The sequence below is a fragment of the Carcharhinus amblyrhynchos genome, chromosome 1, assembly GCF_965287045.1.
Source record: "Carcharhinus amblyrhynchos chromosome 1, sCarAmb.v2.hapA, whole genome shotgun sequence".
NCBI classification, from domain to species: Eukaryota; Metazoa; Chordata; class Chondrichthyes; order Carcharhiniformes; family Carcharhinidae; genus Carcharhinus; species Carcharhinus amblyrhynchos.
Genome location: NC_137324.1, coordinates 5,193,133 through 5,215,677, shown reverse-complemented (window position 1 = coordinate 5,215,677; position 22,545 = coordinate 5,193,133). Strand labels below are relative to the sequence as shown.

Genomic DNA, 22,545 nt, shown 5'->3' with positions numbered 1-22,545 from the left:
GTCAAGTGAATCCAGAGATCGAATATTTAGGGATAATGATTCTGGTGATCACAGCCAAAGAGAGGCGGTGGTGTTATAGTAATGTCACGGGATAATGATCCAGAAAGTCAGGGCATTGCTCTGGGTAGCCAGCATTGTGGTTGATTCTTAAATGCCCTCTGAGATGGCCTTGCAAGCCTCTCAGTTAAAAGGTAATTAGGGATGGGTAATAAATGTTGGCTCAGCCAGTGACACCCACATCCCATGCATCAACAACATAGCACCCACTGTAGGGTTTAGATTGACTGTGAAATGACGAAGAGCAACCCAGAGTAAGAATTAATTGGGGAGACCAAATTCACTGGGGTATGAACAGATCTGGCCAGGTGAATTGGAGTCACATTGGCAAGAGAAATCATAGGCTGCCTTTAAAGAAATTGAAACGTCATGCGGGGGTCTCTGGTGCTGTGAGGCAGCAGTGCTGACCACTATGCCACTGTGCCGCTCCTCTATCAATTTTTAGTGCCTCACTCAACCATTGTCTCTTTTAGCAGCATCCTTCCAGATGTAAAGTATTCATTTAACACTTTAGTCATCGACATAATTCTGGACAAAATTCAGTCATTTGGACAAATGTGGATCATTTAGGGAAAACCATCACGGATTTGTTAATTGAGTTTGATGAGATAACAGAGGATTGATGAGTGTAATCTGGTTGCTGTGGTGTACATGCATTTGCTAAAGGTATTTGATGAAGCCCCACGTAACAGCCATTTAAGCAAAGTTAAAACCCAGGGAATAGAAGGGATAGTGGCAGCATGGGATACAAAACTGGCTGAGTGATTGAGGAGAGTGGTAAATGCTGTTTTTCAGACTGCTGGAAGTTATGTAATGTGCCCAGGGAGAGGAATTAGAGCTACTGCATTTTATTGTTATGCATGACCTAGACTCTGGGTCAACATTTGCAACTTGTGAGCTCCAAGGATAAGGATAGACTTCTAGACAGCATAGAGAGAGTAGAATGGAAGGACAGAGAGATGTGAGGTGATTCATTTTGATAGAAAGAATGAGGAAAGGCAATATAAAATGAAGCTTACAACTCCAAAGAGAATGCACGTGCACAAATCATTGACGGGTTTGGAGGAAGTGGTTAATAAAGCATACAAAATCCTGGGCTTTTATAAATAAGGTCATAGAGTATAAAAATAAAGATGTTATGATAAACCTTTATACTGATACAGAAAAGGCTGGAAGATTTCAGTCTAACGTCATCTGTGGAGAGAGAACAGATCTAACATTTTGAGTCAGGATGACCCCTTGTCAAGAGTTGTTGTTGTTTCAGATTCCAACACCCGCAGTCATTTATAAACACGGGTTCAGCATCAACTGGAGCACTGTCTCGGTTCTGGGCAAAACCACTTTAGGAAAATGTGAAGACCTGAGGAACAGCACTGAAAAGACTGACAAGAGTTGTTCCAGGAATGGGGAACTGCAGTCTTGTCAATAGATTGGAGAGGCTGGGCTTCTTCTTGGAAAAAGGAAGATTTAAAGGAAATTTTCAAAATCCTGAGGGGTCTGGTCAGAGTAAATATTATTGGTGGGTCAAGAACTGGACGACACCAATTTAAGATGATTGGCAAAAGAAGTCTAAGCAACGCAGTGAGTTTAGGATCTAGAATACACTGTTGGGGGGGCACTGATTCCAATGTGGTTTTCAAAAGTGTATCAGTTAATTTTCTGAAGAGAAAAGATTCCCAGAGCTCTGAGGGTAGGGCAAGGTAGTGGGATTACCTGAGTGCTGTTGCACAGAACCATGGCTGACACTATGGGCTGAATGGCAGCTGCCTGCTCTATAACCCATTCTACAACTCTTGTGATTTTAGGCCCTGCTACAGGAACTGAACCTGGGAAAGAGGAAGCACGAGGTTCCTTCTCTCGCCGTCTCACTCGCGTTGGAAGGCAAGGCGAGTCACCGGGAACTAACGTCCCGGCTTCTGTCTGACCTCCTGGGGAAGGTCCTTACAGCTGATGATGTGGCCAAGGCCTTTGATAGGATGTTGAAAGATCTGCCTGATCTTATTCTTGATACACCTGAAGCAGCACAGGTAAAAACACAAGCTCTTTAAAGCTCCTCCGGATTTGGAAAGCATCCATTTATAGATGAGCGTCCACATTTGTACCTGGGATTACAGGAACCTTACTTGTCTCAACTTGGACTCCTGGGTGCAACCTTTAGCACACGTGATACAGTTGACTAGCATTGTGCTAATGAGCAATAAGATTTGATTTGTTATTGTCATATGTATTAACGTACAGTATAAAGTATTGTTTCTTGTGTGCTGTACAGACTAAATGTATATCGTTCATAAAGAAGGAAACGAGAGTGCAGAATGTAGTTACAGCCATATCTAGGGTGTAGAGGAAGATCAACTTAATACGAGGTAGGTCCATTCAAAAGTCTGACAGCAGCAGGGAAGAAGCTGTTCTTGAGTTGGTTGGTACATGACCTCAGATTTTTGCATCTTTTTCCCGATGGAAGAAGGTGAAAGAATGTTGGGTTGGGTGCATCGGGTCCTTAATTATGCTGGCAGCTTTGCTGAGACAGTGGGAACGTAGACAGAATCAATGGATGGTTTGCATGAGGGACTGGGCTACATTCACATTAAGAACAGTAAGTAATGGAAATACACGGTTCACTCAGCCTGTGCACAAGGAAAGGACACATCAATGTTTCAGGTCTAAAGACAGAGATAAATGGGTGTGACAGTAAGGTAGCAAAATAGCTGAAGGCTTGGGAAGAAAAATCAGGCAAACTGTTGCATTAGATTGAGCACAATGGCAGTTGTGTCTTCACTGCTCGAGTTTCACTCTGCCTGATATTTATAGCTTACACTCTTAAGGCAATGATTCCACCTCATTCACTGGTATCCCTGGGAGAACGCCTGCTAATATCAGGAATTATTAACAGACCTTTGTTCTCCCAGATGGCCACTGTAACTATCCATCATTCTTTTACACAACTTCCCAAAACTCAGTTGGAAGAAACCTCACTGGAACTTGCTGAAGCAGGGGTATATTTTCAGAGCTGCCGATTTTCAGTTGAGGTGTTAACCTTGGATAGCTTATTCCTCTTTAGGAGGATGTAGAAGAACTCCTGACACTGGGGGAGTTTGGATGTTGTGGCCCTTAACTCAAAACACTCTAAAACACATTTATCGCATTACTGTTGCATGATTAGGAATTCCCTTTCTGGGTGGCATTGGGGGTCAACCCATAGCACGTAGACTGCAGCAATTCAAGAAGGAAGCTCACTAGCACCTTCTCAAGGACAACTAGGGATGGCCAATAAATGCTGGCCAGCCAGCGACGCCCACATCCCACAAATAAATTTTTAAAAATCTCATTGTACACAAATTGATAATGTCACTGCCTCAAGAGCAGCAGGAAGAATGTTCCTCGCCTGGGAAATTCCGCTCTTTTGTTCATGTTTGGCAGAAATTAATTTAAGCATCCATGAACAGGTTACTGTTTAACTAAGTATCATTGACCGTACTGTCATTAATCTTCCATCATTTCACTGATGAATCAGAGTAGACTGTTGGTGGGCCACATTGGATTTGTCTTATTGTTTATAGAGGAAGTGTGCCTGGGACAGTTTACACATTGTTTCAGGTGGATTTAGGTGGAATTGCAATTTGATTCTGAAGGAACTGGTATCGCTTTGCTTCCCTCTGGAGATTCAGGGAATTTCTACAGCTGATTCTGGACAAGGAAATACATCTCCTCTGTCAGCTCCACAGTATATCCCATTCCCTGATACTGGGGGTAGATTACCTGCTGTGAGCATAAAGCAAGCATGCAGGTACAGCAAGCAGTTCGGGAGATAAATGGTATGTTGGCCTTCATTGCAGAAGGATTTGATTACAGAAGCAAGAGTGCCTTACTGCAGTTATACAGATCTTCAGTAAGAACACAGTGGATTATTGTGTTAAGTTTTGGTCTCTGTATCTAAGAAAGAATATACTTGCCACAGAGGGAGTGCAGGGAAGGTTCAACAAACTGATTCCTGGGATGACAGGCTGAGCTAGGTCAATTTTTAATTAAACAAGGGGATGAAAGGTTATTAGAGGTCTGCAGGGTTAAAGATAACCATGATTTTACTGAATGGCGAAGCAGGCTTGAGGGACCAAATGGTATTATCCTTGCTCCTATTTTCTACGTTTTTATGTAATTGTCAGTCTGGCCTCAAACAACAACCAAAATTCTGCTGATTTTGCAAACTTTCACCGAGGATATAATCTGCTTTGAATCAACACAATCAGGCAGCATTGCAAAACATAATTTTTCAATTATTATAAAATTATGCATGATGCATTTAAGAGTGATAATTTGGTGCAGTTTGTGAAGACTAGTACTGCAGTTTTATTGGATTAAATGTTGATATTCCGAGGGACGTGGATATACTTGTGCAAGGCACACAAGGTTTGCATGCAGGTACAACAAATATTTGGCAAGGCAAATGGCACGTTGGCTCTTATTGCTAGGAAATTGGAGTACAAGAATAAATAGATCTTACTCTGATTGCACTAGTTACATGAAGCTAGTCTAATTCCCCATCCACTGACTTATCAATTAATGATAACTCTGAGTTCAGCAGTGAGTGCACAGACCTGTTCTGGAACAGGTTCAGTTGCATTCTTTACATTCTCTCGGTGCTCTAGCTGTTACTGTGAAACACAAACAGACACACCTAGTTTATATATGAACATTAGCCCAAAAATGGGATTGATCCGTTGCCCAGCTAGTGGAATGCACTGCTTCCTGGCTCGAGCACTCCTGAGCCTAGTAGAAGTGTAATAGCATTCATCCTGAGCCTGCTCCGCCATTTACGTACAACCAACTCAAGAACAGCTTCTTCCCTGCTGCTGTCAGACTTTTGAATGGACTTACCTTGCATTAAGTTGATCTTTCTCTACACCCTAGCTATGACTAACACTACGTCTCACGTGTCCTCTCTATGAACGGTATGCTTTGTCTGTATAGCACACAAGAAAAAATACTTTTCATGTTTGTTAATACTTGTGTCAATAATAAATCAAATCAAACCAAATGGTTCATGGCTGATTATCTACCTCTGTTCCATTTTTCCCTCTATTAATATCCCTTAATGTCACTAGTATCCAATAATCTATTGATTTCTCTCTTGAATATACTCAATGATTGAGCTTCCATAGGCCTCGGGGAAGAGAATTCCAAACATTCACCAGTCTCTGCGAGTGAATAAATTCTTCCTCATCTGTATCTTAAATAACCTTGCCCTTATTCTGAGATTGTGTTGCCTGGTTCTCAATTCAGCATATGTAGATGCCGGCGTTGGACTGGGGTAAGCACAGAAAGAAGTCTCTCAACACCAGGTTAAAGTCCAACAGGTTTACTTGGTAGCAAACGCCACTGGCTTTCGGAGCGCTGCTCCATCATCAGGTGAGTCTCCGAAAGCTAGTGAGTGGTGTTTGCTACCAAATAAACCTGTTGGACTTTAACCTGGCGTTGTGAGACTTCTTACTCCAGATTCAGCAGCCAGGGGAAACATCCTCTCCAGATAGATCCTGCCAAGCCCTATATGAATTTTCATAGAGATGACCTTTCATTTTTTAAAACTAGAGAATACAGGCCCAGTTTCTTCAGTCTCTCCTCATAAAATAATCCCGTCTTTTAGTGTCTCATGAACAAGGTCACCCAGGTCCTTTGAATACCCGCACTTCCCAACCTCTCTCCATTTAAGAAATACTCTGCCTTTCTGTTTTTTCTACCAAAGGGAATAACTTCATAATTCTTCATATTATATTCTGTCTATCATGTTCCGACCTATTCACATTGCCTGACCAAGTCCCCTTGAACCTTCCTTGCATCCTCTTCACAACTCTCATTCTCAACAACTTTTGTGTCATCAGCAAATTTGGAAATATTCCGCTGGTTTCCCATATCTAAATCATTGATATAGATTGTGAATGGCCGTGGACCAAGCATTGATCCTTGTGCTACCCCACAAGTAACCCCCTGCTCTGCTGGCCAATTTGTTTTTATTGTCTGTTAACCAATCCTCAATCCATAAATTATTCTCAATCCCATATGGTCTAATTTTGTTTACTAACCTCCTTTATAGAATTCATCAAAGCCTTCTGAAATATACCACATCCAAATACACCACTTCCCTATCTATGCTACTGGTAATACCCTCAAAAAGCAGGTTTGTCAAACATTATTTCCTTTTCATAAATCCATATTAACTGCCCAATTGTATCATTATTTTCTGACCATCCAATTATGACATCTTTTATATAGATTCTAAAAATTTTCCCAACTACTGAGATCAAACTAATTGGTCTGCAATGTTCCATTCTTCCTCGTCTTCTTCAATAATGGGGTTATATTTGGATCTTTTTAATCTGCAAGAGTTTTTCCAGAATCTATAGAATTTTGGAAGATTACCACCAATGCAGCCATCTTTACCTCCTTCAACGCTTTGGGACGTAGTCCGTCTGGTCCAGGGGACTTATCAACTTTCCATCCAATTATTTGTTCTAGTGTTACCAAGTCCTTTGGTTCCCTAATATCTCTGGAGATTTTCTGTGTCTTCCTCCTTGAAGACAGACACAGTTGTTTTGTTTCTCTCATTTCCTTATTTCCCATGATGAATTCTTTTGTCTCTGCCTGTATTGGACTACACTTGTCCTTTTTTGCATACCTGAAGAAAATTTTGCAGTCCGTTTTTATGTTTATCACTAACTTGCATCGATATTCTTTTTTCCCTTTCTTTATCAGTTTCTTGGTCCTCCTTTGCTGGATTTTAGATTGCTCCCAATCCTCTCGCTTATCGCTTTTTAAGGCAACTTTATAAGCTGACGTGAGCTTTAATTTTTACTACCTGTGGATGATTCACCTTTTGGGTTTTTGTGTCTTAGAGGAATGTTTGTTATGGACCATGCAACACCACTTTAAATATTGGCCATTGCCTGTATACACAACATAAGAAATAGGAGCAGGAGTAGGCCATCTAGCCCTTCGAGCCTGTCCTGCCATTCAATAAGATCATGGCTGATCTGAAGTGGATCAGTTCCACTTTCCCGCTTTCTCCCCATAACCCTTAATTCCCTTTCTGTCAAAAACCTATCTACCTGTGACTTAAATATATTTAGCGAGGTAGCCTCCACCACTTCAACAGGCAGAGAATTCCAGAGACTCACCACCCTTTGAGTGAAGAAGTTCCTCCTCAACTCCGATCTAAATTGCACCACCCCCCCCCGCCTTATCTTGAGGCTGTGCCCTCTAGTCCTGCTACCTTTCTAAGCGGGAAGAATCTCTCTACCTCTATCCTATCCATCCCTTTCACTATCTTGTACGTCTCTATAAGATCCCCCCCTCATCCTTCTAAACTCCAATGAGTACAGACCCAGTCTATTTAGTCTCTCTTCATAGTCCAACCCCCTCATCTCCGGTATCACGGATACCTCCAGTATCTGGTATACTGTCAAATCTTTTATATTTTCCCAGTCCACCATCATTAACGTATTCCTCATAACCCTCATAGTTATCCTTCATTCTGATTTAAGACCTGGTGTAAAATTCTATTTTGATCATTATTTCCTTTTACAACAAGATTAATAATTTGCCCTTTCTTATTACATTATACTACACTTAAAATATTTTTTGGAATTCTGAAGAAGTCGGATTAGATTCAGAAAGTTAACTTACTCTCTCCACGGATGCTGCCAGACCTGTTGAGTTTTTCCAACATTTTTTCAGTTTTTATTTCATTTTCCCAGCACTGTTTTAGCTCTCCCTATGCTGTCCAGTATTAAACGGATAGGGAATGGGCTACCTGTTATTACAGATTTACAATTGCCATCTTGTACCTGGCAATCACTCCCTCAGCTGCACTTCTGGCTCAGTTTTCTTGTTAATCTGTTTTTGTTTGCTGTCTGGGCAGGTACTTGGCCAGTTTATTGCCAGGGCAGTTGCAGATGATGTGTTACCATCAAACTTTCTCGAAGGTTATAAAGGGAAAGTGGATTGTGACCATGCACGGTAAGTATATAATTCTGGAGAGGGCAGTGCAGGGAGAGCTAAAAACAGAGAGAAATATCTCTCAGATCTTTTTAATTTAATTTATTATTATCACGTGTATTAACATACAGTGAAAAGTATTGTTTCTTGCGTGCTATAGACAAAGCATACTGTTCATAGAGAAGGAAAGGAGAGAGTGCAGAATGTAGTGTTACAGTCATAGCTAAAGTGTAGAGAAGATCAATTTAATGCAATTTAGGTCCATTCAAAAGTCTGACAGCAGCAGGAGAGAAGCTGTTCTTGAGTTGGTTGGTACGTGACCCTGAGACTTTTATATCTTTTTCCTGACGGAAGAAGGTGGAAGAGAGAATGGACCCCGGGGTGCACGGGATCCTTAATTATGCTGGATGCTTTGCCGAGGCAGCGGGAAGTGTAAACAGAGTCAGTGGATAGGAGGTTGGTTTGTGTGATGCATTGGGCTACGTTTTATAGTTCCTTGCAGTCTTGGAGGAGCTCCTGCAACTGTATACATTTGTGCAATTGATATACTTTACACTTTTGTCTGTGCAAGACACCACTTTTAGCATTGAAGAAGAAAGTGATTTTGTATTTGAATAAACACTTGCTTTTGGGTTTTGGTATTAATGGTGTCTTCCCTTGGGGCAGTCAGCTGTAGTCAGTGCATTTACCCTGATGAAACTAGGCCACTCCTAGTCCCAGCTTGTATTGTTTTGTCTGCTGCTGTTCTGTGATTTGAATGTAAGAGCTGTAAACTTTGCCCTCCCTCCTTCCCTCCCCGGCAGTGCTGCATTGGATCGTGCTGCCATCCTGCTCAGTATGAAGCGTGGTGTTGGATTGGACAATGTCTGGGGCGTGGGTGGAGGGCAACGACCTGTCAAACATCTCATCAGAGAGGTACGTCAATCCCTTCTCTCGAAGCAGGTAAAGTGGAATTTAGCAACATAGAGCATTGGAGAGGGGAGGGGGAGATAGAGAATTGATTAAAGTTTTGTTTTGGGGAGTGGAACTGGAGTGGTATGGGGTGGGTGGAATGTGTCGAAGGGGATCAACCCCACTTTACAGCCCTATCCCCCAAATCACCCTGGTTCCCTTAGTGCTCCAAGATCTATCAATCACAGCCTTTAATTAGCTTAATGACTGACTGAGCAGCCTTTGGGGTAGTGCAGCTTCCTAAACTGGGTTCCGTGGTGGAGATCTGCGGGAGTCTCCCATGGCTCCCAGACCAGGCACATCAATACAATGTGGAAGAGCTGGAAACAGTATAAAACTCAGTCAGAGCCTGGCTTCACCAGAATTCAGCCTGATTGAACAAGCTGGACACAGCTTGAAATTCATCTTGTGTTGTTCATGGTGACCCACCACCTCCCCCTCCCCTCCCCCCGCAACCCCCAGCTATACTCATAGACCCGCTGGCCCCCCCCATCCCCGCCCAGCCACACTTACAGACGCACTCCTCCCACCACCCCCCCGCCCTAATACTCACAGCCCTTCTCCTCCCCCCCACAATCACACAGCCCTGTTCCCCCCACCCCCACCTTCCTCCCCCACCCCCATACACACACAGCTCCGTTCCTCCCTTCTCTCACCCCATACTCACAGCCTCACTCCTTCCCCCAAATACTCACAGCCCCACTCCTCCCCTAAATACTCACAGCCCCACTCCCCCCATACTCACAGCCCCACTCCCCCCTCCAAATACTCACAGCCCCACTCCCCCCCCATACTCACAGCCCCACTCCCCCCTCCAAATACTCACAGCCCCACTCCCCCCTCCAAATACTCACAGCCCCACTCCCCCCTCCAAATACTCACAGCCCCACTCCCCCCCATACTCACAGCCCCACTCCCCCCCATACTCACAGCCCCACTCCCCCCCATACTCACAGCCCCACTCCCCCCCATACTCACAGCCCCACTCCCCCCCATACTCACAGCCCCACTCCCCCCCATACTCACAGCCCCACTCCCCCCATACTCACAGCCCCACTCCCCCCCATACTCACAGCCCCACTCCCCCCCATACTCACAGCCCCACTCCCCCCATACTCACAGCCCCACTCCCCCCCATACTCACAGCCCCACTCCCCCCTCCAAATACTCACAGCCCCACTCCCCCCTCCAAATACTCACAGCCCCACTCCCCCCCCATACTCACAGCCCCACTCCCCCCATACTCACAGCCCCACTCCCCCCTCCAAATACTCACAGCCCCACTCCCCCCTCCAAATACTCACAGCCCCACTCCCCCCCCATACTCACAGCCCCACTCCCCCCATACTCACAGCCCCACTCCCCCCATACTCACAGCCCCACTCCCCCCATACTCACAGCCCCACTCCCCCCTCCAAATACTCACAGCCCCACATCCCCCCATACTCACAGCCCCACTCCACCCATACTCAGTCCCACTGCTCCCCTACCCAATGCTCACAGCCCTGTTCCTCCTCCCCTAAATCACAGCCCCGCTCCCCCCGACACTCTCTGACCCGCTCCTCCCCCCCATATTCACAGGCCCCGCTCCTCCCCTCCCACATACAGCCCACTCTCCCCCACCCATACACTCAGCCCCGCTCTACCCCCCATACTCACACCCCAGCTCCTCTCTTCATACGCACAGCCCCGCACTTCCCCTCTCCCCCCTCCATACACACAGCCCCGCACCTCCCCTCTCCCTCCTCCATACACACAGCCACGTTCCTCCCCCCCATACTCTCAAGCCCTACACCTCCTCCCCAATACTCATAAACCCCACTCCTCCCCTCTCTCCCACATACGCACAACCCTGCTCTTCCCCTCCTCCCCATATATGCAGCCCCGCTCCTCCCCTCCCTGCCATATACACAGCCCCCCTCCTTCCATCTCCCCCCCCATACTCACAGGCCCTGCCCCCATCCCACCCTCCCCAATACTCACAGCCCCGCTCCACAAATGAGCACCTCCTGTCTAAGCTCCAGAGGATACAGGTCCACTCTCTTTAAACTCTCCTGATGGGACATTTATTTCCTCCACTCCTCTAGAAGTAATCGAGAAAACCTTCATCAGCTCCTCTAGCCTTCCTGTTGTACAGAAACGAACTTTATAGTGTCAGAAGGCTCTGATTCATTGCTACAAGAATTACAGAAATTGCACTGGAAGAATGTCCCTAACGTACCTGTGTGTTAACTTGCTGTGGTTCATGTACAAGGACGCCAGAGCTCACTACCAACATATCTGCTTGTCACCAATTTAAGAAATACCCTGTTTCTTAAATTGGATATGATCACTTACCGAGCTTATATTTGATCTGCTACCTTGTTGCTCTCATAGTCTGCGTGTGTCCTTTTGTAGGCTTTTCTCTTCTGGTTTTCTCTCTCCCACTTGGTGTAATGCCCTGACCCCTCTATCACTCGTCACACATTGAGGGTTGAGTTAGCCAGTGTGCTTCCCTCTGTAAATAATACATCTACAAAAATGTTGACAGGTGACCTAGTCTCTGAATACACCACCTGGGCTAACACAGCATAGGAAGATCCCACCCTGTGCTACAAGCCTATTGGGTAACTAAGGCAGCCTTGATTCAAGGCTCGAGTTTACTCTGTGGACCTTGAATGTGCTGCCTGTATTTTGTGAGCATTAGTTGAAAGGAACAGATTTCAATGAGAAGGAGTATACCACCAGAGGAAGGAGAATCATTTCCAGTGTCGGCTTGGCACAGGCTTGATGGGCCAAGGGTGCCTGTCCCTGTGATGTGTGGTCAGCATTGGGAATTATCACCTGAGTTTGGCCACAGCATCCTTTTGATGTCCACCCTCTCTTGCCTGCACTTTGCTGACTTCTTCTCTCTCTGACCCAGATGAACTTCATATTGAAGGAATTCTTGCTCTCGGGAGAACTGGCTGAAGCTGAACATTGTCTCCGAGATTTGGAGGTGCCACATTTCCACCATGAGCTTGTTTATGAGGTGAGCAGAGAACTCCACCTGCACTGGAGGGATTCTATTCCTGCTACTGTCTCACTTTGGCTGTGATGCAGGAAGGAGTTCCAGGCCTCAGCTGATCTGCTGAAAGAAGAAACATTATTTGCTATTGTGAAGTATCAGTAAATATTAATGGCTTCTCCTCCCTTTCCTTTACCTGCCCATGTTTTGTCCCGGGGGAATCTGTAGCTAGAAGGAAGTGATAGCCATTGCTCTGCTGCTATGGCAGACTCAATATGAGAAGGGATGATTCTTCCTGCTCTGAAAGATCATTTTCATCTTGTTTATATTCTGTTGCTTGGAGACAGGAGCGGGGGGTGGGGAGAGCTAGGTATGAATTCCATTGATCTAAACACAAAATTTAGCATTTCTGCAATTGTATAAGGCATTGGTAAGGCCACACTTGGAGTATTGTGTGTAGTTTTGGTGTCCTTGTCTATGTCCTTGCTGTAGAGGGAATGCAGTGAAGATTTACCAGGCTGATTCCTGGGGTAGCAGGTCTGTCATATGAGGAGAGACTAAGTCAGTTTGGATTATATTCATTAGAGTTTAGAAGAGTGAGATGGGATCTCATAGAAATATATAAAATTCTAACAGGATTAGACAGAGTAGATTCAGAAAGAATGGCCCCAATGTTGAGGGAGTCCAGAACTTAAGAGTCATAGTTTGAGGATAAGGGATAAACCTTTTAGAACTGAGGTGAGGAGAAATCTCTTAACCCAGAGGGTGGTGAATGTGTGGAATTCACTACCACTGAAAGTCGTTGAGGCCAAAACATTGTCTGATTTAAAGAAGAAATTAGATATAGCTCTTGGGACTAAAGGGATCAAGGGATATGGGAAGAACGGGAATCAGGATATTGAATTCAATGATCAGCCATTATCAAGAATAATGGAAGAGCAGGCTTGAAGGGCCGAATGGCCTCCTGCTTCTACTTTTTATATAGCTGTTTGCTATCTGGGAAAGGTTGAGGCCCCAGTCAATGTCTTGTCAATGACTCAGTGCTGTAAACTGGGCAACTTCAAGCAAGCAAATAACATGTTTCTTAAAGGCAAGTGAAATCCTGACTTTAATCGTGGAGATGTGAGGATATTACAGAAACCAGCAGTTAGTCTGTTTTGATCTCCAAAGATGTGCAGGTTAGGTTGATTGGCCATGATAAATTGACCCTGGTGTCAAGGGGATTAGCAGGGTAAATTCTTGGGGTTGCGGGAGTGGGGCCTGGGTGGTATTGTGGTCGATGGGCTGAATGGCCTCCTTCTGCACTGTAGGGGGTTCTATGATTCCATGACTCTCATATCACATGGCGAGTGTCATGTGCTTGAAAGGAGCGGGTGAGTTCGGACGTAAAGCTCTCCACCGGTGGGTGTGTTAGACTAATTGAAGCAGGTAGTTTGTTATAATTTGTCAGCAACTTCATTATTACAGGCCCTAATCTTTTCTTATCCAGCCATTTCCATATCCTTCACAGCAGCAGATCCCTGAACTTGTCTCTGTCTTTGAGGATTTAGTTTCAGAATTATTTTCAATCACAGCTGGGTTCTGCCATTAGGCCAGCCCTGTAATCAGTCACCCAGAGTGAAACCTTATCGTTACACAGTCCCATTGTCCCTAGGGAAACCAGCACCCTTTGGCTTCCTCCAGCTAAGAGCTTATTCTGGGGGAGAAGCAGGGGGAGTAGTTGCCCATTTCCCAGGGGAGAAGGGACTGTGGGTACCTGTGTCGGGGAGAAGGGACTGTGGGTACCTGTGTCAGGGGAGAAGGGACTGTAGTTACCTGTGTCAGGGGAGAAGGGACTGTGGTTACCTGTGTCAGGGGAGAATGGAGTGTGGGTACCTGTGTCAGGGAGAAGGGACTGTGGGTACCTGTGTCAGGGGAGAAGGGACTGTGGGTATCTGTGTCAGGGGAGAAGGGAGTGTGGGTATCTGTGTCAGGGGAGAAGGGACTGTGGGTACCTGTGTCAGGGGAGAAGGGACTGTGGGTACCTGTGTCAGGGGAGAAGGGACTGTGGGTACCTGTGTCAGGGAGAAGGGACTGTGGTTACCTGTGTCAGGGGAGAAGGGACTGTGGGTACCTGTGTCAGGGGAGAAGGGACTGTGGGTATCTGTGTCAGGGGAGAAGGGACTGTGGGTACCTGTGTCAGGGAGAAGGGACTGTGGTTACCTGTGTCAGGGGAGAAGGGACTGTGGGTACCTGTGTCAGGGAGAAGGGACTGTGGTTACCTGTGTCAGGGGAGAAGGGACTGTGGTTACCTGTGTCAGGGGAGAACGGACTGTGGTTACCTGTGTCAGGGGAGAAGAGACTGTGGTTACCTGTGTCAGGGGAGAAGGGACTGTGGGTACCTGTGTCAGGGGAGAAGGGACTGTGGTTACCTGTGCCAGGGGAGAAGGGAGTGTGGTTACCTGTGTCAGGGGAGAAGGGACTGTGGGTACCTGTGTCAGGGGAGAACGGACTGTGGTTACCTGTGTCAGGGAGAAGGGACTGTGGTTACCTGTGTCAGGGGAGAAGGGACTGTGGGTACCTGTGTCAGGGGAGAAGGGACTGTGGGTACCTGTGTCAGGGGAGAAGGGACTGTGGGTACCTGTGCCAGGGGAGAAGGGACTGTGGGTACCTGTGCCAGTGGAGAGAAGGATGTTTCTCCTCACAAAGTTCTGGGCTGACTGCAGTTTCACATAAAAAAAATGAAGGGAGGGCAGTGATCTGGACGTTTAGTTAAAGAAGAATGGGGATAAACATATCCAATATAATCAGAAGAGAAAGAGAGCAGGCTTCAGCTTAACCTTAGCTGTTACTGCACAGGTATATGATCTTGTGTTAGTAAGGACTGAATGCATCATTGTCAAAGATCAAGTAAATCAAGGTTTTGTCTAATAAAGATTCCAGACATTATTGAAATGAGAGCAGGGAGTTTTCCCCAGTGCCTGGGATCAATATTCATCTTCCTTCACCACTTGAATGAGCAGTTCAGCTTTTTTTTATATATAAATTTCGATGTTGTGCTGTGGAAGCTTGCTGCTGCGTTTGCCTACACAGTAATAATAACGACAAAAGTAATTGATTGGTTCTGAACCAGGATGTGCAAAGAGCTGTGTAAACAGAAAAGCTTCTTCCCCTCAGGCAGTTGTCATGGTGCTGGAGTCGACTGGAAATACAGCAGCAAAGATGGTGAAGCTGCTGAAGATGCTGTGGGAGAGTGGGCTGATCACACTGGACCAGATGAACCGGGTAAGTGTGAACCAGAGCCAAACTGGAATCAGTGGGAATCGGGAAACTGTCTCCGCTGGTTGAAGTTATACATGGCATCAAGGTAATACCGCTGCCTCACAGCTCCAGGGACCCAGGTTCAATTCCCTGCTTGAGTCACTGTCTGTATGGAGTCTGCATGTTCTCCCCATGTCTGCGTGGGTTTCCTCCAGGTGCTCCGGTTTCCTCCCACACTCCAAAAATGTGCTGGTTAGGTACATTGGCCACATTAAATTCCCCTTCAGTGTACCTGAACAGGTGCCGGAGTGTGGCGACTACGAGATTTTCACAGTAACTTCATTGCAGTGTGAATGTAAGCCTATTTGTGACACTAATAAATAAACTTTAAACAATGCATCACCTCGCACTTCTCTGTATTAAATTCCATCACTTCAAAGATGTATGGGTTAGGTGGATTGGCCTTGCTAAATTGCCCCTTAGTGTCAGGGGACTAGCTAGGGTAAAAGCATGGGGTTAGGGCCTGGGTGGGATTGTGGTCCGTGCAGACTTAATGGGCTGAATGGCCTCCTTCTGCACTGTAGGATTCTATGATCCTGCTATCTATCTGCGCTGCTAGCTCTATTAACTGTTACAGTTGATTGATATCTCCCTCAATGTCTGCCACACCTCCAAGGATGATATTAGCAAATTTAGGAATTCTGCTCTCTAATCCAATATTTGAATCATTTATTTACATCTATCAAAAAACACTGGTCCCAATGCCGTTCCTTTGGGAAAACCACTGTTTACAATCCTCCAGTCTGAAAAATAACTATTTACCACAACTCACTGTTTCCTGTCCTGAAGCCAACTTTTAATCAAACGTGATGTACATCCTCCTAGTATGAGTTTCAATTTGGTTAACCAGATTTTTTATGCGGTACTTTGTCAAACACTTTCTTAAAATCCATCATGTTTCCTATATCAGCCTTCTCTGTCACATCATAAAAAATTCAGTTTGTCTTCCTGGAATCAATCCTTGTGGCTGACTCTCCTTAATTAACTTAAACCTCGTCAACTACCCGTTTATTCTTTTCACCTATAATTGTTTGGAAAACCTTACCAACCAGTGGTTACTCAGAATGTCCTTGCAGCTTTTCCTGAATAAAGGTGTCACTTTTACTCCAACCGCCCGGTTGCCTATTCAATCATAATAAACATACGAATTTGGAGCAGAAGTAGGCCATTCAGCCCCTCAACACTGCTCCACCATTCAATAAGATTGTGACTGATCCAACCTTAACCTCAACCCCACATTCCAGTCTACCCTGATAACCTTTCACCCTCTTGTTAATCAAGAACCTATCTCATTCTGTCATAAAAATATTCAAAGCTGCTCCAGTGCTTTTGAGGGAAAGCTCCAAAGACTCTCAAGCCATAAGACCATAAGACACAGGACCAGAATTAGACCACTTGGCCCATAAAGTCTGCTCTGCCATTCAGTCATGGCTGGTATTTTCTCATCCCCTTTCTCCTGCCTTTTCCCCATAACCCCTGATCCCCTTATTAATCAAGAACCTATCTATCTCTGTCTTAAAGACCTGGCGTTCACAGCCTTCTGTGGCAAAGAGTTCCACAGATTCACCACTCTCTGGCTGAAGAAATTCCTCCTCATCTCTGTTTTAAAGGGTCACTCCTGCAGCCTGAGGTTAAGCTGTCTGGTTCTAGTTTTCCCTACTAGTGGAAACATCCTCTCCACGTCCACTCTATCCAGGCCTCGCAGTATCCTTTAAGTTTCAATAAGATTCCCCCCTCATCCTTCTAAACTCCAATGAATACAGACCCAGAATCCTCAACCGTTCCTCATACGGAAAGCTCTTCATTCCAGAGATCATTCTTGCGAACATCCTCTGGACCCTTTCCAAGGCCGGCACATCTTTTCTTAGATATGGCGCCCAAAACTGCTTGCAACACTGAGCAGAGTTATACAGCCTCAGAAATACATCCCTGCTCTGCACTAAGCGTCAGAGAGAAAATTTCTCCTCTCCTGTGTTAAATGAGCAACTTCCCTTATTTTTAAACAGGGACCCCTAGTTATAGATTCTCTGACAAGAGGAAACATCCTCTCCACATGCACCTTGTCAGTGATTCTTCAGGATCTTAAAAGCTTTTGATTAAGTTGTTTTACTCTTCTAAACGCTAGTGGATATAAACCTAACCACTCTAGCCTTTCCTCATAAACCAAGCTGCCCAGTAATTTTATAGTTGGGCTTGAACTATTCCCCCCCCACCACGTTAAGTTGAACTGGCTCACAGCAGATTCACTCATTTCCCTAAAGATTAGTCGCAAACGTAACTTTGCTGTTTAAGAGAATACGGGAAATAGCTGTTAGCCTAACATCAGTAGTGAGCTAAATAAAATGTTGGAATGTGTAATTGGACAGGGACTAGTGCAACTTTGTGTGTGCTCATTTTCAGGGCTTCCAGCGAGTGTTTGACGAGTTGCCAGATATAAACCTGGATGTGCCGCTCGCCCACACAATCCTGGAGAAATTTGTAGACCTCTGTTTCCAGGAAGCGGTTATAACCAAGCAGCTTCGCGATAGCTGCCCTTCACGGTAAGGCACCAAAAGTTTCACGAAGGAGTTTCTCAACATCCATTCTCAGTACTGAGAGATTGACTCAGCTAATCCCCTACACAGGATTGTGGCAGTCTTCAGCATTTTCCATCTCAGGGTCACAAGTTTGTGCGTAGTGCAGAGCTGAGAGGATCCTGCACTGTCGGTGTAGTATTAAACTGAGCTAAGGAATAATGTTCAAGAGGATGTGAAAGGTGTCAGTGCAAATTTCTAAGACCAGTTTCTGTTATGCAGAGCAATGCTGTGACTGGGCATTGCACTCTCCATTATACACAGCAATGCAAGTTCCTTCCTTTGCTTTGCTGAAGTGCTTGTTTTCCATGTGTGTCAACATTTCTGCATCTCTAGCTGTCAGACACGTCTCTCCATGAGAGCATTCTAGCCAAGACCTGTCCCATACCAACACATACTCACTTTCCAACGTGCAGAATCCTGGCCAATTTTAATGCCCAGTTCAAATCAAACAGCTCCTGAGCTACAGCAGCCACTACTGGTTTCACTTCACTGGTGTGAAGTTTTCTCACTGAGTCGCTGTTTGTTGATTTGGATCATGTTCTCTTTAGAATTATTGAAAAAACATTTTTTTTGGTCAAAGCTTTTCATCCTATACTCATCAGACCATTTGCTAGAATGCAATGTCAGGGAAATAAATTTATGCTGAGAGTGCTGATTGGTTGGCAAGTGAAATCTGGTAGAAGCAAAGCTGTGAAGAATACACTAGTTGATGGTTGATAGTTAACTGCCAAACATTGTCAGTCTTAATATGCTACATCCTGCACTCAGATGCACCTTTGAAATGGAGCAGTCAAATGAACTCCCTTTCCTTGATGTACTGGTTAAGAAATCTGCAAGGACATTCTTTACCATGGTCTACCACATATCTATCTTTATGGTCAGGATATGCGTTTAGATTCTTACAGTTCCACGCACAATACGATTGGTCTTACCAGCCAGCCACCTTCCAAATAGAGCCCATGCAAGCTTCATACTAAGCATCAAAGATATCCTGCCAGGTAATAGCTACCCTGGTCAAATCATTTTATTCTGTATATTGTGCAAACTCACAAACAGGCCTGAAAAGTGCCCAGTCAGATCACTGAGGAAGGGTTAGGTATTTCAAAACTGTGAATAAGTGAAGCTGGGGCTTTCGTGCTGCTACTGTGCAGGAGCAAAACAAGTGGCATTTGCCACTAACAGGATGCTCCCATCAAGCCAAAAAACATTCTGCCTATCATACAAAATGCATAATGTGAATTTCAGTGCCAGAGTGATATTAGTGACTTTGACATATTATCCCTTGACCAGTAATCTAGACACCCTCCCTAATGCTTTGGGGAATCTGTATCTGAATCCCACCACAGCAAATGGTGAAATATGAGTTCAATAATAATCTGGAATTAAAAATATAATAATGACCAAGAAACCATTGTTGATTGTTGTAAAAACTGATCTGGTTCACTAATGTCTTTTTGGGAAGGAAATCTATCATCCTTACTTGGTCTGCCTGTGACTCCAGACCATTCTTCAGTGCCCTCAGGGATGGGCAATAAATGCTGGCCTAGCCGGGGACTCCCACATCCCATGAAAGACCAAAATAAAATGTAGGTTGTACGTCCCAAAGACTGTTGAATTGTATCAATGAGCTATGCTGTCAAACCTCAAAACAGTTTCCAACATTAGGTGTGAATCCGCAATTGCACATTCACTGACAGCCAATTTAAGATTCAGTCAGGTTCACAGTATGGTGCATGTGTGTACTGGCAGCAGCTACTTTTTAATACACAGGGCCTTGTTCTTTGCAGATAAGAGCATATACAGCCTTTTTTTTATATATGTACACAAACCCACACACACAACCATTTGCTGGTTCATTCCTTAGGGCAATGATTGCTCAAACAATCAAGCAGCTCAGCTTAAAGTTCACCAATGCTGTGCACCGTCTAATGGTGTATTCTGTATGGGAACCTCTGTCCCAATCGGAGCCAGCCCATCAGTACTCTTTTCTCATAGCATATAAATTTGTTGATTTCCATTGACTGTCAGATGAAAAGCTTTGACAAAAATGTATTCAGCAACACACAACTGTACTATCAAACGACTACCTGTTCTCTTTGTTGCTTCCCCCAGAGGCCGTAAGCGTTTTGTGAGTGAAGGAGATGGTGGACGTGTCAAAGAGTAAGCCCTCAGTGTGTATACTCTGCTGTTGGACCCTCACAACATACTGTATTTTACCTGGACCTCAACCAGATTTCTCCATGCAACACCAGTGATTCAGCAGTGACAGATCCGCAGAATCAGGTGGCAATAGCAAGTGTGCAGAAGCCTGTTCTCTCACCCCACCATTTTGATAAACATTGCAGGCAATTAAATCACTGAGCAGTTGCCCCCTCCTATGTCCAGGGTACCCAGCATTTACCAGTTATTGGCTGTAATGATAAATTTTGTCACAGAATAGGGACAGTTGATTTGTCTTGGGCCAGGGGCTGATTCTCTCACTGGCTCTCTATCCAAAAGAGCATTTGCTTATACCTGTTAAGCTGTCCAGAGCAGAAGCACTCAGTATGGTTTCCAGTTAGCTTTGTATGTAGGCTGGACAGTCATGTTTGAGGAGATGAATTCCTGCCTCTCCCACCCTCATGATAGTTATCTATTGCCTTTTAATGTTTTGCCTATCGTGGGCACCCATTGCCCTGGAGAATGGAGTTGAGGAAAGGAAATTTCACCTGAATCTGAGTTAGCGAGGATGAAATAAATCATGAGCCAGGATTAATTTACCAGCCACAGTACCTGTGAATGTGAGAGTGCAGACACCATGGTCTGTTGCTGACCAGCGCAGAGACAGCATTGAATAGCAGCTCACTATTTAGAAAAGTGGCCTTGTCGTCACCATTGAAACTTCTTGGGAATAAAATGAGTGGAATACAGTTGGGTGCAGAGTTGGAAAGTGGGTTAAAATTAATGGCCGTGTGTTCTGGTGTATGTATCCTATACTGAGCTCAGCAGCTGCATTACTGTGCAAACTAATCTCTCTCCCTCAGAGCTCAGCACCCTCCCAAACTACAGAGTGGGGGCAGGATTTTACAGGTGGGAAATGTTCCCTTTGGTTCTGCAAGGCCCAATCTTTTCAGCACACATCGCCCTTTTAAACATCTTTGCACGCATTATTTCTTGCGGAAGAAATCTCCGTTATATCCTTCAGGTTGCTCTGCAGCCACACATCTGTGCAGCTTAATGAGTATTGGTGGCTAAGGGGTTTAGACCAAACTGCACTGAACAGTTTTGCATGAGATCACAGAGGGATGACTGGTTCCAAACAAAATTGAACCACTGTCCCAACATCCACATCTCTAAAGGGGAATTGCAGTTTTGACTCTAATAACAGGAAATGCTTTTAAGAAATGTTGGCTCTGGAATAAAGATGATTCTACCAACCTGTGATCTTTGATTTCTCTCTTTGCCATGTGCTCAATGAATCACTTGACTTTGCAAAGATAAACAAAAATGAATGAGTTTGCTATCCTAAGTCTTCTGGTTCTTGAGAGGTCTGTTGCAAATTCCCCGGGTTGAGTGACAGACTTGCTAACGAAATGAGAGATCCTGGTAACTGGTGAATTTCAGCATTTATCTGAGTTGTAAGTTTTTGTGTAGACGGAAACTTGTCAGGATCTGGAATGCACTGCTCCAGTGTGGTAATCGCACATTTCAGTCTTGGCTTTCAAAGGGAATCATTGTCCAGAGATGAGAACAAGATCAGAGTAGCACTAGATGAATTGCTGCAGTGGAGGGGCAGCAGAGATGATTTTATGTTCAACATTTACCAATGGAGGAGGCAAATAATTCAGGAATGGATGAAGTTCAGAATATCAACCATGAGAATCCCTGATGCTCTTAAAGCTGAGACTTACTGGGCAGCAGAATGTCAGAAGCAGATCCTTACCTCTCAATCATATTTTCCTCTCTCGTGTGGAGGATGGTCTATCAGGGAATAAAAATAGCAGCAGCCAAGCAGTGACACCACAGCTGGCTCTGTTGTTAAGCACGGAGGGACAAAGAGCATTAGAATAATAATTATAAAGGACTCTATAGTTAGGGGTACAGATAGGCGTTTCTGTGGATGTGAAAAGAGACTCCAGGATGGTATGTTACCTCCCTGGTGCCAGGGTCCCGGATGTCTTTGAATGGGCAGAAAGCATTCTGAAGGAAGAGGGTGAACAGCCACAGGTCGTGTTACATATTGGTGCTAACAACATAGGCAGGAGGAGTGATGAGGTCCTGCAGCAGCAGTTTAGGGAGTTAGGTAGAAAGTTAAAAAGCAGGATCTCTCAGGTTGTAATCTCAGGATTACTCCCTGTGCTACATGTTAGTGAGGCTAGGAATCAGAAGATAGTGCAGTCAACACGTGGCTAAACAGCTGGTGTAGGAGGGAGGGTTTCAGATATCTGGACCATTGGGGTCTCTTCTGGGGCGGGTGGGACCTGTACAAGGATGGGTTGCATTAAACTGGAAGGGCATAAATATTCTGGTTGGGAGGTTTGCTAGTGTCACATGGGAGGATTTAAACTAATTTGGCGAGGGAAAGCAAAGGTGAATTAATTTAAGGGGAACCAGAGAATAATCAGTAAGGCTCAGAAGCAGCAGGCAGAGTGAGGTTGCTAATCAAAGAGGGTCTGGTGGACTGAAGTGCATTTGTTTCAATACGAGAAG

At 44.9% G+C, this 22,545-nt stretch overlaps 1 protein-coding gene across 1 annotated transcript in view; it reads left to right on the top strand.

Annotated features, from left to right (window-relative positions):
* pdcd4a (programmed cell death 4a) overlaps window positions 1-21,272 on the top strand; it is a 46,464-nt gene extending 25,192 nt beyond the window's left edge. Inside the window, exons 5-11 of the mRNA XM_080189290.1 lie at window positions 1,863-2,084; window positions 7,967-8,064; window positions 8,847-8,958; window positions 11,897-12,004; window positions 15,137-15,244; window positions 17,681-17,820; window positions 19,969-21,272. Coding sequence (XP_080045416.1) covers window positions 1,863-2,084; window positions 7,967-8,064; window positions 8,847-8,958; window positions 11,897-12,004; window positions 15,137-15,244; window positions 17,681-17,820; window positions 19,969-20,020 — 840 coding nt within the window. The 3' untranslated portion in view covers window positions 20,021-21,272. The remainder of the gene's footprint in view (window positions 1-1,862; window positions 2,085-7,966; window positions 8,065-8,846; window positions 8,959-11,896; window positions 12,005-15,136; window positions 15,245-17,680; window positions 17,821-19,968) is intronic.
* The last annotated feature ends 1,273 nt before the right edge of the window (window positions 21,273-22,545 follow it).